Source organism: Neolamprologus multifasciatus, chromosome 7, assembly GCF_963576455.1.
Source record: "Neolamprologus multifasciatus chromosome 7, fNeoMul1.2, whole genome shotgun sequence".
In the NCBI taxonomy this organism is placed as follows: domain Eukaryota; kingdom Metazoa; phylum Chordata; class Actinopteri; order Cichliformes; family Cichlidae; genus Neolamprologus; species Neolamprologus multifasciatus.
In genome coordinates this window covers 34,324,468-34,339,826 of record NC_140445.1, presented here as the reverse complement: position 1 = coordinate 34,339,826, position 15,359 = coordinate 34,324,468, and the positions used below count along the sequence as shown (strand labels likewise).

The window sequence follows — 15,359 nt, the reverse complement described above, 5'->3', positions numbered from 1 at the left end:
GTTTATTTAAAAGAATCTGAAAACACTCTCTTTGGTATTATTAGTTCAGTCCCAGCCATAATATGTATATTCAGCAAATCTATCTATCTATCTAGAGAAAGAGAAGGTAACTTTAGTATATCAACAAAAACATTTTTGAATTTTGAAAAAGTTCAAATGAAAAGTATAATTAAGAACTTTTGTCATGTGATGACTCCAAATGACACTATTTATAATGATTCAGTACTAAAGCTGTATTTTCATTACAATAATATCATCTTTTATGAAATTATACAACTAAAATGATGATGTAAAGGATTAAAAATACTTTGAAGAAGCTATAACGCTTTGCTACCTGTGTTTTTTTCTTTTATCTAATAAAAAAAGTAAACCACTTTGATAATAAATTAAATATAGAAGCCTTAAAAGAATTAGGGCAGTTTAACTTGAATCTCGACTTTTTCAGCACCAGAAGAAGACAAATCTCTGCACACCCTATTAAATCCTCTATTTTCCCTACCTTTTACTTTTTTCCATTTGCTAGAAAGTAAACATGGCCAGGGCACCAGCTGATGACACAAGTTTTAATAGATGAACAATGCTAAAAAAATTTTACAAGTAAACAATCTACAGCTAACAATGATAAATAAAATTCAAACCCTAAGGAAACTTTTATGTCGTTGTTCATATTCATTTGGTATTTTGTCAAAGTCACAAGAAACTTCTAGAGATGTGCAACAGAGGTGCATGAATCCCCTGAGCTCCAGGTTCATGACCACAGATGCACAGCTGGGTATCAAAACTCAGCCTCTTTTGGACCAAATTAAATTTCAAATAAATCCTCATTTTAACCCTTGGAAAGGCTTGTTTGGAGTTTCCAAGTTTGGAGTGTGTTTTATGCCTTCACTAGAAAGCCAACTGCGTAGCGATATGAAGAAATGAAGGTAGCGGGAGCTGGGGAAGAACATGCAACAAATGTCTCTGCACACAAGTTGGTATGCATCATAAGTCTTTGCTCACTACACTGTGCCAAAAACTGGTTTAACTGAGAAATGAAAGTTTACATTTCTGAAATGGGTTTGTGAGAAAATGATTGTTTGGTAGTGAAACGTATTAAACACTCATCGTTAATAAAACTGTGCCAAATCCCACTGATAACTGTGGCAGCTCTGTGATACTCTGTGTGCCTCTAGGTGTTTCTGTCATAGAGGTGCCATATGTTGGAAAGCACTTCCTATATCTTTAAATCTCCCTACTGTGCAAAATGCACAAATTTAGTCCGAGTCTTCTCGGAGCCTTGAGGGCTTATCACAGTAAAATCCAATAAGGTGTTGTCACAGATTAACAACTTCATGAGCAGCTAAAATAACTTTCAAAACCCTCAATGAAACTAAAACCATAACTTACCCCGTACTCCCCTGTCTCCTGGTTGGTCATCGCCCACAGGTCAACGTCAATATTTCTGGCATTTTTTTCATCTGTGGAAACAAGTCCGGTCACACCTGAAAACATGAAGAACGGCCACATTAAAGATTTGACAGTGGATCGCGATCTGTGGTGTTTTAAAACAAGCCAACCATGCACACAGGAGTTTTTATATTTTTCTTTCAAATGCTCATAGACAGCACTTTCTCTAAATTGTTTATAACTAGGAAATAGCATAAGCAACAGTCAGACTAACAGCAATAAATCCTTTGCTGAAAAGTGCACAACAAGTGTGAAAATCCTAACCGTAACTGTGACTTGTGTTTAATATAATAATTACATGACGGGAACTCCATTTGCAGCTTTTACGCTGAGTATTCTCCTGACCAAAAGCCTTTTGTGTAGCCTCTAAACAAAAGAAGTGCATTTGTTGAACCACAGAGGCACCACTGATAGCTTAAAATGGTCCAAATTCAAAATGTTTTAAATCAATGATGTATGAAATAAAAGTAACAGAAATGAAACTGTGACATCGAGGATTCAAAGCTGGGTCTCTGGTACATCAACTAGCCCCACAACAGAAAAATGTGGACTTTGCCAGCTAATCATCTTGTTTCTTTTAAACGACTGTTGAAAACTCATTTCTATAGGTTAGCATTTCCTTAATCTTTAATGTTCTTTAACCTTTTAAGTTATCTTTAATATGGGACTTTTATAAAGTGCTTCACTGTTTGGATAAAGTTATTATTATGGTTATTATAAGAATGGTTTTTTCATAAGGGTTCAAATATCTGGAAACGAGGACACTGAGTTTTTAAAAATTTTGCTGTAAAATCTACCACACATGAATAGTCCTAATAAAAAACGGAGAATTGCAGCACAACTGAAGCACCGTTTGAGGGCCTGCACATGAACTAAAACAACAAAACCAACAAGAGGAGAAAGCATTGCTGCATTTTAAAAAGATGAGAGCTTTCATCGAATGTTTGGACCCCAAAAACGCTGTTATGTCATCACTTAACAGGCAGACAGGATATTTGAAAAGCTTTTGTGTCAATCAAATTAGGTCAAGTTAAAGCAAAATTCGCTATAAGGCCAGGAAAGTTTCTATTACATCCTCATCGTGCCCCCTATTTTCTTGCTTTTTTCTCATCATGCTGAGAAAAAGAAGCTGTTGAACTCTTTCATGCCAAAACAACTAAATCCTATTGTTCTGCTTATTTCCATTTGATATGAGTGCAGATCTGGCAGCTGATAAAGTAAACAAGGAAGTGTGTGAGCGGGCACATCAAGCATCAAATGGCTATTAGCAGGAGTGTTGTGTGATAACGGTTCAATTATGCTGTAATTATGATGTTGAAAGGGCACATTTTAGTCGCATTCTGGGTTCAACGGTGCTTTACGATAATGTGCAGCTGGTCACTTGGCCTCGCAGCGAATACTGTTCCCTGTTATCTGAAGTGCAGTAACGGCTTTAGGGTGAAATGAATGGCAGTGTTTAAAGTGGTGGTGGAGACCTAAATCCATACTTTGCATTAGGTCTCATGCATGAACATTCAGCGATAGATGCAAGATCAAACAGCGACAGAAAGGCTCACTGTCGCTGTCTTTTAGTTTCTGAAACCTCTGAAAGACTTGTTGTTACAAATTTACAGAAATGTACTCACCCCAGAACTGGCGGTTTTGTGTCCTCATTGTGATGTTAATGCCGTCATTCTGGGCTCCCCCCTCTGCCAGTGTCTCCTGTAAGGCCATCGCGTATAGTACAAAACCATCATAGAAGCTGCCAGCGATGTAGTCCATCTGCAAGAAGAGACCAAACAGCAGCATGAGGATATTACACTGAGCCCTTTTAAACATTCAATAATACATAATACAATAAACATAATTTATCATTAAGTGCTGACAATGACACAGGGCAAATCAATTTTTTTCTGCACAGAATATCTGAAAAAAAAAAAAAGATTAAGCAGGTTACGATTCTAATCAGAACTCACAAATATGTTAAAGGTGATAACTTACCAACGACGGCTCCAAGTGCACACCAAAATCCCTCTGAGCTCTGGCATGGAGTTTCTTCTGGAAGTCTTTGTATTCTGGATTATCAGGAGGCCGGTACGTTATGACGAAAACAGACTAGAGGAAGCACAAAGACGAAAATGTTAACAAAGAGTGAAGATAGATATGAGAGATGTATTCTTAAAAATACTCTACATTTCCATGGTGGTATACACAAGCTTCCATAATTAAAATATCAAGAGCATTGATGGTGTGCTTAGAATGGTCAAAATGTTTTAGATGTGTTTTGCCGTTGTTTGAAGTCATCTTCACTGTGGAAAAATGTAGCATTACATATGCGCTGGGTTACAAGAAGTCAATACATTTTTGCAAAAAAAAAAAGAAATAGCTAGCACAGTGACCATAACAATCACGATCAAATGTGTCAATCATCACTTCTGCTAAGTGCACAATTTGATGTGCTTAATCAGAGACAACATCATCCTTCCACAATGAATGCACTAACCAAATAGGTCCATAGTATATATCTGAAATGAGATACGAAGACCCTCTTTTAGAACACTTAAAGTCCTAGTTGACTCAAACTAGCTTAATATTCAGTTGTTCATTCTCTGGCTGTAGCAATTTTATCATAGTAAATTAGAAAGAAACACAAACTAAATGTAAATGAAAACAGCTTGGCTGTGTAATACCCCGAGTTACCTAATGTGTAACCACCTAAACATGCAGTCTCTGATAATACAAAAATAAATGCTGTTAAAGTTGTTGAGAGAAATAATAGTGAAACACCGAACAAATCCAGCGTGTTTGGAAGGGTTTTCTAGGACATGGAAGCACAGCTTAGGTTTACAAAGTTGCATCTTAACAAACAACACGAGTTCTTGAATAGTGATGAGACCAAAGTGGAGTGTTTGGCCATAATGCACAGCACCAGATTTATTCAAGGAACAGTTATCGCTGTTTTAAAACAAGGTACCAACTTAAACATCAAATATAATGAAATACATGTATGCTTATTATACATAGTTATGTATTTGTATTAAGCAACTACCAAAAATTTAAAAGGCCTGTTTTTCATCCATCCACCCATTTTCAACCTAGACTCCAACATAACTGAACTACTCCCCTCACACCTCTGTCAGCAACTCATCCCTCACTCTGGTGACTAATTCACACTTTATTCAGTAAAAAGCAGGTCCTAAAATAAAGCAGCTGCTTAGACAAAACCCTCTCCAGTGTGGAATATGTGTTTCGAAAAAACATAAAAACACTATTGGTCTTATAATTCGTGGTGCAATTACAAATACAGCCTGACAGAGTGTGTTGTTACTTCTTTAATGACTTCAAAAATTGGTTCAATACAAACTGCTCTGCAGGCACAAGTGCTGAGAGAGACCTTTAGTCTAGCAATCAAATTTTGACCCAGACGTTTCAGTGAAAATATTTACCTTTGCTGACCTTTCATTCTGTCAATACACTAGTCACCAAAACAAGTGTTTTGCAAAAAAACAAGTTCTTTTTTTTTGGCTCTTATCTGGAAATTCTACAGCTTGGTTTTCATGTTACAACAGTTACTGGAGACCTACCACAAACTTCCACAAGCAATTATTGCTGTGAAGGAAACATATTGCGATAATGAGACCTGTTACGGCATGCAAACAAATTAACACCTTTCATGATGAAAAATATCAGATCCAAAAATGTGGCTTTACAGCTCAGAAGGTTAGAAGTTCAGATTCAGATGAACAGATAGAGACACAGAGTGTTTATCAGTTCATGGTTTCAACATTGCAAAACAAGCACTTCCTTTCATTATTAAATCTTCTCTGCGATCTTAAAATTGCTTCCTTCTTAAAATAAATCCAACCCCTGTGGACAGGTATACAGTTTAAATACCTTATTATTTGTTAGGATAAAATCTATACTTTTGCAATATTAATTATTTTGTTAAAACCCGTTGAATTTAAAAAAAGTCAAAAAACTGTCAAAAAACCGTGCTGTAACATACGTTTTACAAGACTGTACAAGAACATTTTCCAGCTATTCAAAGTTAATGTTTTATCTTATTATTGGGAATTTAGGCAAATATATGCTGTACATTATGTCTTAATCCACTATTTATTATGCAAGATTTATTTTACAAAGGCTACTCTGCTTCAAAACTACTGAAAATACTTCATTAAGAGAATTAGGGGGAGCCAGCGTGACATTTAGGGGGATAAATTAGTCGACTGACACATTTGTGCCTACTTTCTTATTTCTCAGTGCACTCATTTATAGGGCTAAAAGGCCTCCTGTAAAAACACATCCCCCGATTCATTAATGTCAACAATTTCCCTCTTTAAAGTGGTCAAAGTGTCTGAGAAGAGGAACAATTTGTGTCATCTGAGACTGAAGAGACCAAATTGGTTCAACTTTGTAAGATGAACCAATCTTACCAGCTTGTAAAAGTTTATTCAAGTCTTCCATCTACATGTCTGTCATTACCATAAACATTCCCATCTTTTTAATTTCCACAGCCATGTTGAGTTTACTCAGCCCAATGGACACGGTAACTGAAACATGGTAATGCCACTCAATTAAGCGAGATTACCATTTCCCATGCCAAATGGCGGTCTTGTGTGATTTCCAATAGCAAAGCAAGTGAAACAGTGATTGCAGCATCTAATAAATCCAAGCATAAAAAGGTATGTGTTCATTTTACCTTAAAAACCTTGATGGGATCAGCCCAGTCAGCTTTCTGCCACGGTTTGCGATCTGCCAAGATCTCAGCAAACACATCCAGATAGAAGATAGCATAGTTTTCTGGGTCCTGGATATCATTCTGAAACTGTTCCATGATGGTCATAAACGTCTCCAAGGGCCCACAGATGTACACGACTGTGAATAGAAAAGCATCAACCAATCAGTTTTTAATTTTCTTCAAAACATATCAAAAAAGTCCATCTTGTGCTGGGTTCAGATCATATTTTAGCAGATGCATGTCTGGTGTTAGATAAATGATCACTCATATCATGTCATTTTTAACACCATTTAGATTACTCAGATCAGGGGTGTCCAACTCCAGACCTCAAGGGCCGATGTCCTGCAGGTTTTAGATGTGTCCTTGAGCCAACACAGCTGATTTAAATGGCGAAATTACCTCCTCAACATGTCTTGTAGTTCTCCAGAGGCCTGGTAATGAACTAATCATTGGATTCAGGTGTGTTGACCCAGGTGTTCACCCAGGGTGATATCTAAAACCTGCAGGCCCAGAGTTGGACACCCCTGACTTAGACTGTCTGTTAGCATATTTCTCACTTACCTAGTGCTCTATGCACTATGGAAATAAATGTCCTAACATGCTAAACGTATTTGTCGGCATTGCAGAAGGTGGATTTTGTTTTCAAAAAATCCAATTCAATCCAATTCAAGACCTTACCAAGCACAGGTCTTGAGCCACCCCTCATTTCTTTACATTTTAAATGGTGAAATAATTGCACCAATTTACTGAGAAATGTGCAAACATAAATGGAAATACAGTTTAATGGCACTGGACTGCCACTGATGCCAGTCCAGTTCTTTAGACTTGGTACACCTAAACCTTTTTTTCCCTGTTTCCCATTCTTAAGAAGCAGCAACTCTTACACTGAGATTATTCAGATGAGGTTTCAGTGAACAGTAGAAGGATCAGCTAAAGAGCCAGTCATCTCAGGTCATGTATCAGGTCTTTGCTGGCTTTTTCCTGTTTTGTTTTGTTTTGTTTTGTTTGTTTTGTTTTTTTTGTTGTTTTTTTTTTTGGGGGGGGGGGTTGTAAGCACATGACTTCCAGATACGGTTTATCTTGTGTCCTCCACTGGTCCAGTTTTTTCAAATCTCTTAAGGACATGTTAGATGGCATTCTGAGATACCCTAAGTATTCAGCTAACAGCTTTTTTCTTATGTCTGTAAAACTGTGCTATCTTTGGCTTTTTTTTAGTAGATTCACCTAAAGAAAATTTTGTACAGGCTGTTAGTGCCTAAATATACAATTTACCCAACAATCATATGATTGTTGGGTTTTTCTCTGTATCTATGAAGCGCCTTGAGGCGACTTTTGTTGTGATTTGGCGCTATATAAATAAAATTGAATTGAATTGAATTGAACAATGGGTTCTTTGTAAAGTTGTTATACAGAATGTAGACACAAAGCTGGACCATCCCTTGAGTTAGGTGCTTTTTATGCTTGAACGAACAGTGTTAAGTGGCTTAACAAACAAACAAAAAAAGGTTCCTCTTAAACTCGTCAGGACTGGATAGGAAAATGAGTGAAAAAACAACCAGTGACAAATGACAGACTTGGAAAGACCTTCAGAAAGCCTGGAGAACTACTGTTCAACACCACTTTAGGGTGGGACATCAGCTCACAGCAATATTAGGGGAAACACACTGACATTTACTTTACTTGCATTTTTTTAACACTTACTGAATGTTCATGCTTTCAGATGCTGCTAGACATTCATATCAGCACATTTCCTGTGGCTTTGATTAAACATGTATAAGGTTCCTTGAAATCCAATTGATCTCTGTTTGCTATCATTGTGACAACACCAATAATCTCTATTAAAACCAGAGCAGTGTGACACATTTTCCACAGTTTCTTGTGGTTTCACGTATTGAAATGAACAGCACAGTCTAAGTAGTGGGTAATACACTTTGACAGCTGGCGTTTATTTCAACTTTTGCAATGCCTGATTCTAATAAATGTCAGGCTACAACAAAATGGTCTGTAGCAGGAAAGAAAAAAAATACACGAGCAAGCCAAGATGGAGAGAAAAGCTGTACAAAGTTTGGGGTGGGTATTAGTTCAGAGGACCTCGAACAGTGGAAACAAGTGAAGAAAGAAGAATACTGGACTAAATATTGTAAATATTTCAAGGGTACTGGAGATAAAAAAAAAATAAAAAAAAAGTATATTTGGCAATACACAAACTATAATCCGAGAGCTTTACATAAATAAAACTGTCAAAATATTTACTAGAATCAGAAATGGTTTTAAAAAAGAAAAAACAAACAAAATTACAACTCACCCATTCAGTCCCAAGTTTTAGATCAAGATTCAACTAAGGCAACATTTCCCTTGGTTTTGTGGTTTAACCTGATGTTTTCAGACATTTCCAGGTCTCTGAGCCAACTGAGTTAAAAATGGTCCAAATCCATTAAATTCTAATAAAATGATTGGTGCAGCTAATCTCCAGGTGTGACAATTAACTTTAACATCTGGGAATCGATGAAAAAAAGGATTTTACAAGATTTAGATTAGTAAGAAGTTGGCAGTCATTTATCTAGGTAAAAATATTCTGGCCATAGATTTGATTATTGCAAAAAAAAAAAGCAGTTTATGAAACCTACACTTTTAATGTTTGGAAATTAACCAAAAACAGAATTACATAAAACGCAAAAGATACTGCACCAGGAACACAAACATAATAAAATGTCTAAAAACACAAATTAATGTGTCCAGTTCTGACAGTACTCACTCTAAGCTTACCTTTAAACTATTCAGTTGATCGGAGACTTGAAAACTTTTTTTTCCAGGTTCTGGCAGTGTCTCTACCTACTACCTTCACCCTGCCACCTACACCCTCCTGCTGCTGAGTCATTTTTTTTAACCCCAAAAAGCTGCATTTTTTTCCATTAGTAGGCTCCCAACTAACAGACATTTCCTCATGTTTTAGAGCTGCTGCTGCTTCAACCTCAACCCTCAGCTCTTCCAGCTTGGGTCACCATGCCAGGTAGCTCTGTTGTCTGCTGGACCGATCCCAAAATAAACACGTTACACAGCCAGACGGAAAATGTCCTCTTGTGTTGCAGAAGTCACTGTGTTTACAGAGGGTTATATAAAAGTACCTAAAAGTGACTCTAAAGATTGTTTTTAAACCAAAATCTTGATTTAAATTCTGTTTTGTTTTTTTAAAGATGGCTTCATGATTTATATAATCGCGTTTCAGTTTTACCTCTAACAGAAAGGTTGTGGTTTCAGTGCTCTGTGTTTTCTTTTTTTGAAGCATTACTAAACATTGCAAAATAGAGCATTTGCTATTGTGTCAGGATCTTCTGTGTTTTTACAAATTGGCATGCGCCACCTATCCTGCAGTGTTCTGTTTTGTTCATGCACATATTTTGACACTGACCCAGATCTAAACACAAACAATTGTCAGTATTTTCTCTTACTGAAATAACACATATAGTAACGCATGTATTTGTGGCGGGTGTTTGTACAAACTCCTTCCTATTCGCTTTACCCTCCAAACAACGCTGTTTCAAGATAATGATGCTCATTTTAAAAAAAAAAGGCTTAAAGCGAAAAACGTCTCTTTAGGAAAACACAGAAAATGTGATGTTTATGGTGTTTCAGTCTTAAGAATAATATGCAGAAACTGAGCATAATGCCACAATTATCGAGAGCACAGTTAACACTTGTTAATGATACATTATGTAATGATTTGTATGACCATAATTAATTTTGGTAACTTTCAGAATTAGCTATTAAATATACTTATGCTGTAGGGTCCATCGTAAAATTTACATGACATAGCAAAGTTTTCACAGGAAAGGACAAATGTAATATTATACAAAAACATGGGATATTTCATCATTTAGTCTTTTTCTACTCTTCTTTATTAAAACATGATGTGATGGATCCTTAAAGACTAGACATATTAGTGCTTTAATGAGAGCAGTTGCTGTGTCTGCTACCCAATGTTAATATACGTTGTTTTAAATTTCACTCGGAGCTTTAAAAAAGAGAACCAACATCCCCATTGGACTCCAGCTTAGCATGTTCAGCTTGTTATCAACCAGTGTTTTGTTAGTTGAGTGCTGACTTCATCTTCACCAAAAAAACATCCCCCATTTTTTCTACCCTTATTACAGCTGTCCTGCGATCCATTTTATCTCATTAAATTACCATATCCGGTTCTCCTACCTAAATTATGAAGCCTGTAATGTTCGGTTTATGTTTCAATCTAAATAATACAAAATAACAGATAAGGCTGAAAACTGTTCAACAGCACCACAAACTGAAACCCCGACAATTATTGTGTGTTGTAATTTGACTGCATTTGTTTAGGTGTATTTCATAAACAGGCGACGGGTTGCTGATTAAGGCTTCAGTAAGTCGTAATTTGAGAGGTTGTTCTGTTGTTTTCTTTGCTCACTGAAAGGTGTAATGTCATACAGCTGTTATTTCTGGATCCATAAAAAACCATTTTATGTCAGGGATTTATAACAGACAGCACAAGACTGCTGTGCATACTATTATATTTTTATTTATTTTAAATTCTTATATTTTACTGCAGGTTTATCGTAGCTCTGTAGTGTGTATATGTCTCTAAAAAAGAGTTTAAAAAGTTAAAATATGAAAGATCCACCACTATGTAGATGTCAGTTATAGAAACCCCTTGCATTTTTATACCTCTTGCAACAAAATAAGAGAAATCATAACATATGACTTTATTGACTTAGATTCTAAATCACACTGTTTTGTTTCAGTCTGTTTTGGGGCTATTTCACTGTTTTGGTTGCTTCATAGGTAATCGCATGCAAATGCATGAACAGAAAGGAAGCCAAGAATTGCACTCAGTGTTTTTGTTGCCTGGATTATGCAGGATTTTCTGACATGTGCCATGTTTGTCTTGTAGATGAATCTTTTTAAGGTGGGATTACCCTCTCCAGCTCTTTGTTTGTTCATCTTCTGATCTTTATGAAAGGCTCTTGTCAAATAAATGACTTGTAGCACAGCCTCTAGCCTTTCTTTACACAGAAAACTGTAAAGCAACATGCAGCTCAACAAACCTGCAATGGTTGAAGATGTTTTCACGGGAAACAGGATTTCTGTAATTAGACCGAGGCACTACCTGAGCTTCATTGTGAAGAGACACACTTTTCATCCCTCGATCAGAGCTGAAAATCACTTGCATATGTACTTGAAAAAGAAAAAAAAACACATCAGGGCCTGATGTGATTGCTGAAAATTTCCCTCTTGTGTGCCATTAACAGAGTAAAAAGCATCAAGACAAGTGGGAAATGTGATGGGAGCTGGAATATATTCAGTGTTTAGGCACTGTGCTAGATCTAAAAAAGTGGTCCAAAACCTTCCAAATCACAGAGGAATAGCAGAAGCTAGTCATGGAGTAAAGCGCAGCATTTATCTCAAGAAAATGTATGTTTGTTTTGTTTTGTTTTTTACGATTTCTACTTTATTTTTAACACGGCAGTTTGTGAAACTGCCATAGCTTTTAATTTATTGATTCGTGTTTTCTTTCAATCTTTCTTCTATTGCTGATTTGGTTGAACAAACCCTTTAACTAAATACACTCCCTGACAAGCCTCAGTGCACTGAAGTTAAATGTTTTTCAGTTTACCAATACCCAGATAAACAGGGTAACAAGCCACTGCTCCCACTATGCTAATGGTTCTTATCAAAGATCATAATGCTGGCAATCTGCGCAAACCAAAAGACAGCTATCCTGATGTAAAGAGCTATTCAATTCAATTCAGTTTTATTTATACAGCAACAAAATCACAACAACTGTCACCTCGAGGCACTTTATATTATAGGGTAGACCCTACAATAATACATACTAAGAAAAACTCAACAATCATGTGAACCCATATGAGCAAGCGCTTTGGCGACAGTGAGAAGGAAAAACTCCCTTTTAACAGGAAGACTTTTAATTTACTGGAGTAAATGTTCAAAGGTGCATTTTGGGTACATTTTAAAAGGTCCTATAAGTATGTGGAGTAGATGGTTAGTAAGGAGAAACTTGTATATCTGGCTCATCTTTTCGCTGTGATTCCTTCTCTGTAAAAATAATTGTGTTTACCCACTGGCACTCAAACCTGCATGGAAAAGATTGTGGTTTGGGTTAAAATATGCTCCTCAACAACATCAAGTCTGCACATTGAAAAACAAAAACAGGCATTCCACCGTGTGTTTAAATGTTACGCTGAGGGCTTATTTACCAGTGTCGTTCGCAAGACCCATCTCATATTTCCCACAGACACCAAGAGTTACCTTGGGCTTAATTTGAAGACACCAAAGGGGAGCAGAAGCTTTAACAAAATGGCAGTATTTAGACTGGGCTGACTATGCGCTGTATATGTTTCCTGTAACCTTAAAATAAGTCCAAATACTAATCTCATTTATCCATATGTGCACTCACTGAGTGATTGCTTGAATTTAAGTCCAAAGCTGCTGTCATATTTTAATGTGAAGGCTTCTCCCGTTTCCTTTGTTTCCCCCACAGAACAAACCTTCACTAAAAAGAAAGCCTAGTCCTAAAACAGTAAGTATTTTATTCTATGCTAATCAGTTATCTAAAAGTGGTCCTCCATATTTCATTTAATTTCCAACTAATCTGCAGGTTTAAGGAAAAGAAATCTCTTAAATCAGTTTTGTTTTTTAAAATATGGCCAACAGTCAAACAAAAGATTTTCCTTTACAAAAGTTAAAAATATTTTCCTCCTCTAAAATTTGTGGTCAGTTATAGTCTACTGGGTGGTGACGTTACACACCTATAAACTGAAATGGGATTAAAAATGGGATGGCTGTGACTTGTCTGTGAAGGAGTCTGGTCAGTCATATTTTGTTGAGCCTGACCTATATTGAACACTGGCACTCATGACATCATTGTCTTATAAACCGGCTTCTTGAACTAGTCTTTGACCATATACCAGTACAAAAGATGGACATAGCCACTGTGACACCACTCATCCATGCATTTCTTTCAGCTCTTCCACAACAAACTGGCACCTTCAGCCTGTTTTTCCAAATAGACAAACCTTCTCAGGAGCTGCACATCACCAGATACACACATCAAGGTAAGAAGAGAGGCAAGATGAAGTGATGCACCCATCATGCCTAGTGCCTACTGTACAAGCCAGTATGTGCTCCAAGAATGAGGAGTGCTGGAGAAGGCCTTGTGCATCGGTCAGACTCTACCATCATCAATGTTCTTGGTAAAAAATTAATGCAACACTGGATGGAAATAAATCTTGTGACATTGCAGAAGCGTATCAAAACAATGCCACAGATAATGTGTGCCATAATCAAAGCTAAATGTGATCCAACAAAATATTAGAGTGTGTGACCTTTGTTTTGGTGGCGACTTTTTTTGGGCCAGGCAGTGTATTTTATGTGCTTGTATTTCAGTGATGCAAAATATACTCTAACAAAGAATAAAATGTCCTTCTTAACAGAAACATACCACCACTTCTTGGATTACTTCCCCCATCTAATTTTTTTGGATATTAAAATCAGGAATTTGGGGGAAATTGGAGGTCATAGTGGAACAGGTGAAAGGGTTTTTTTTGTAGCTTCAAATAGCATGCAGTAACTTGGTAAGCTATTAAACCTCCAGTGATATAAGGCGTCACATTAAAAGTCTCAGCCTTTGCTTTTTTAACCCAGTCTGCAGTCCGAGCTGACAGCCCGGAGGATATCTGCCGGGACAAAAGTGAGTGCTGAGCCACAACAAGCCCTGACAAAACCATTAGCTCCTCTGACCTCCAGCTCACTGTGGCAGCTCCACAATTTATTTGGGGTGTGTGCGTGGGGGTTTCAGCTGCCAGTACGTTTCTCCTCCTTTCCCTGCTTGAACTACCTTTACACTGTGTTTATCCCACTATTTGTTGACGCTGTTACTGTAACAACAGATGTTTAAAGCTTGTTTGCCCGTGCCAGAAACCATAATACTCAAGGATTTACCGCTTGAAGCAGATTTTGCTCTGACTTGTTGAGTTAATCCAAAAGTGATTCTGTCCAAATGTTCCTGCAATTATAGAGAGATGAATAATTTGCAAATATACACTAGCACTATCAGGATACATTCCTGAAGACCAAATATAAAGACCCCATGCAACGCACTTCACTCATCGTCAAAGCCTTCATATTACAAACTGTGCAACAGTCAAGAAAAAGTCACATATTTGTTTGTATTCTTGGATATAATTTTGTTTTTCTTCTTGACAGTGAAAATTACTTTTTTCAACTCTGTGCTTGCTCGGAAGTTTAGGGGGTTTTTTTGCTGTAAAGAGAAGTTTTCTTCCCACGCAGTGAGCAGCGGACGCTAATGTTTTTGTCACTTTTTACGGAATCAAACTCAAAGTAAGGTCAGTACTTCCACGCTTTAAACGCTGCACGCTCATACTCTCTCCCGCACTCGACATATTATCCATTGTTGATCTGCACACAGCTGTTGCCAAGAACGTCGCACACGCTTACGTCATTGTCATGAGACACTCTCGCAAGAAAATCACGGTTTTAGTAACGCAATAACGCAGCGTGCTTACGGGAAAGTAACAGTAATCTAATTACCGTTTTTGCAATAGAAATCCCTTACTTTACTCGTTACTCAAAAAAAGTAATCGGATTACAGACCATCTCTGGTCGTGACACACCAAAGTCACTTTAAAAACAGCAACTGATTGCAAGTTGTTGCAGACCCGTCACTATTCTAGAAGCAACCATTTTACAGGCAACGACATCACAAGTTTGTTGCAAACGGTCACAATAATATCCACTGTTTTCTGTTGTGTGACTGTAGCCTAACCAAGCTCAGTAACCAATACAGCCAAATAGTCTTAATGAGAACATATTTTAAATTAATAATGCATATATAACGTATTTAAAATTATACAGCTTAAGTGTTTTCTCTGGTGCATGGAGTGAAATGATTACATCCACCACCAAACCCCTCCAACTTCCAAACTTTGCATTCTTTCATCCCTTAAAAAGTGGAAAATACTTATTTCGTGTACACGGACGTGTATCAATACAAATGAGACTGTACAGATGAAGAACTGGGTTGAGGGTCTTAAAAATAAGAGTTGGAAATTCTAATATGATTTAATATTTAGATAACATATTAGGATCTAATATCTTATCTAAAGTGAAGAACAAAGTGTTAACTGAT

At 36.9% G+C, this 15,359-nt stretch overlaps 1 protein-coding gene across 2 annotated transcripts in view; it reads right to left on the bottom strand.

Annotated features, from left to right (window-relative positions):
• The window catches only part of npr2 (natriuretic peptide receptor 2), a 92,264-nt gene that overhangs the window by 72,826 nt on the left and 4,079 nt on the right, over positions 1-15,359 (bottom strand). For both annotated transcript variants that reach the window (XM_085169233.1, XM_085169232.1), the window contains exons 2-5: positions 6,128-6,303; positions 3,427-3,540; positions 3,072-3,207; positions 1,387-1,481 (exon numbers count right to left, since the gene is read on the bottom strand). In XM_085169233.1, coding sequence (XP_085025359.1) covers positions 1,387-1,481; positions 3,072-3,207; positions 3,427-3,540; positions 6,128-6,303 — 521 coding nt within the window. The remainder of the gene's footprint in view (positions 1-1,386; positions 1,482-3,071; positions 3,208-3,426; positions 3,541-6,127; positions 6,304-15,359) is intronic.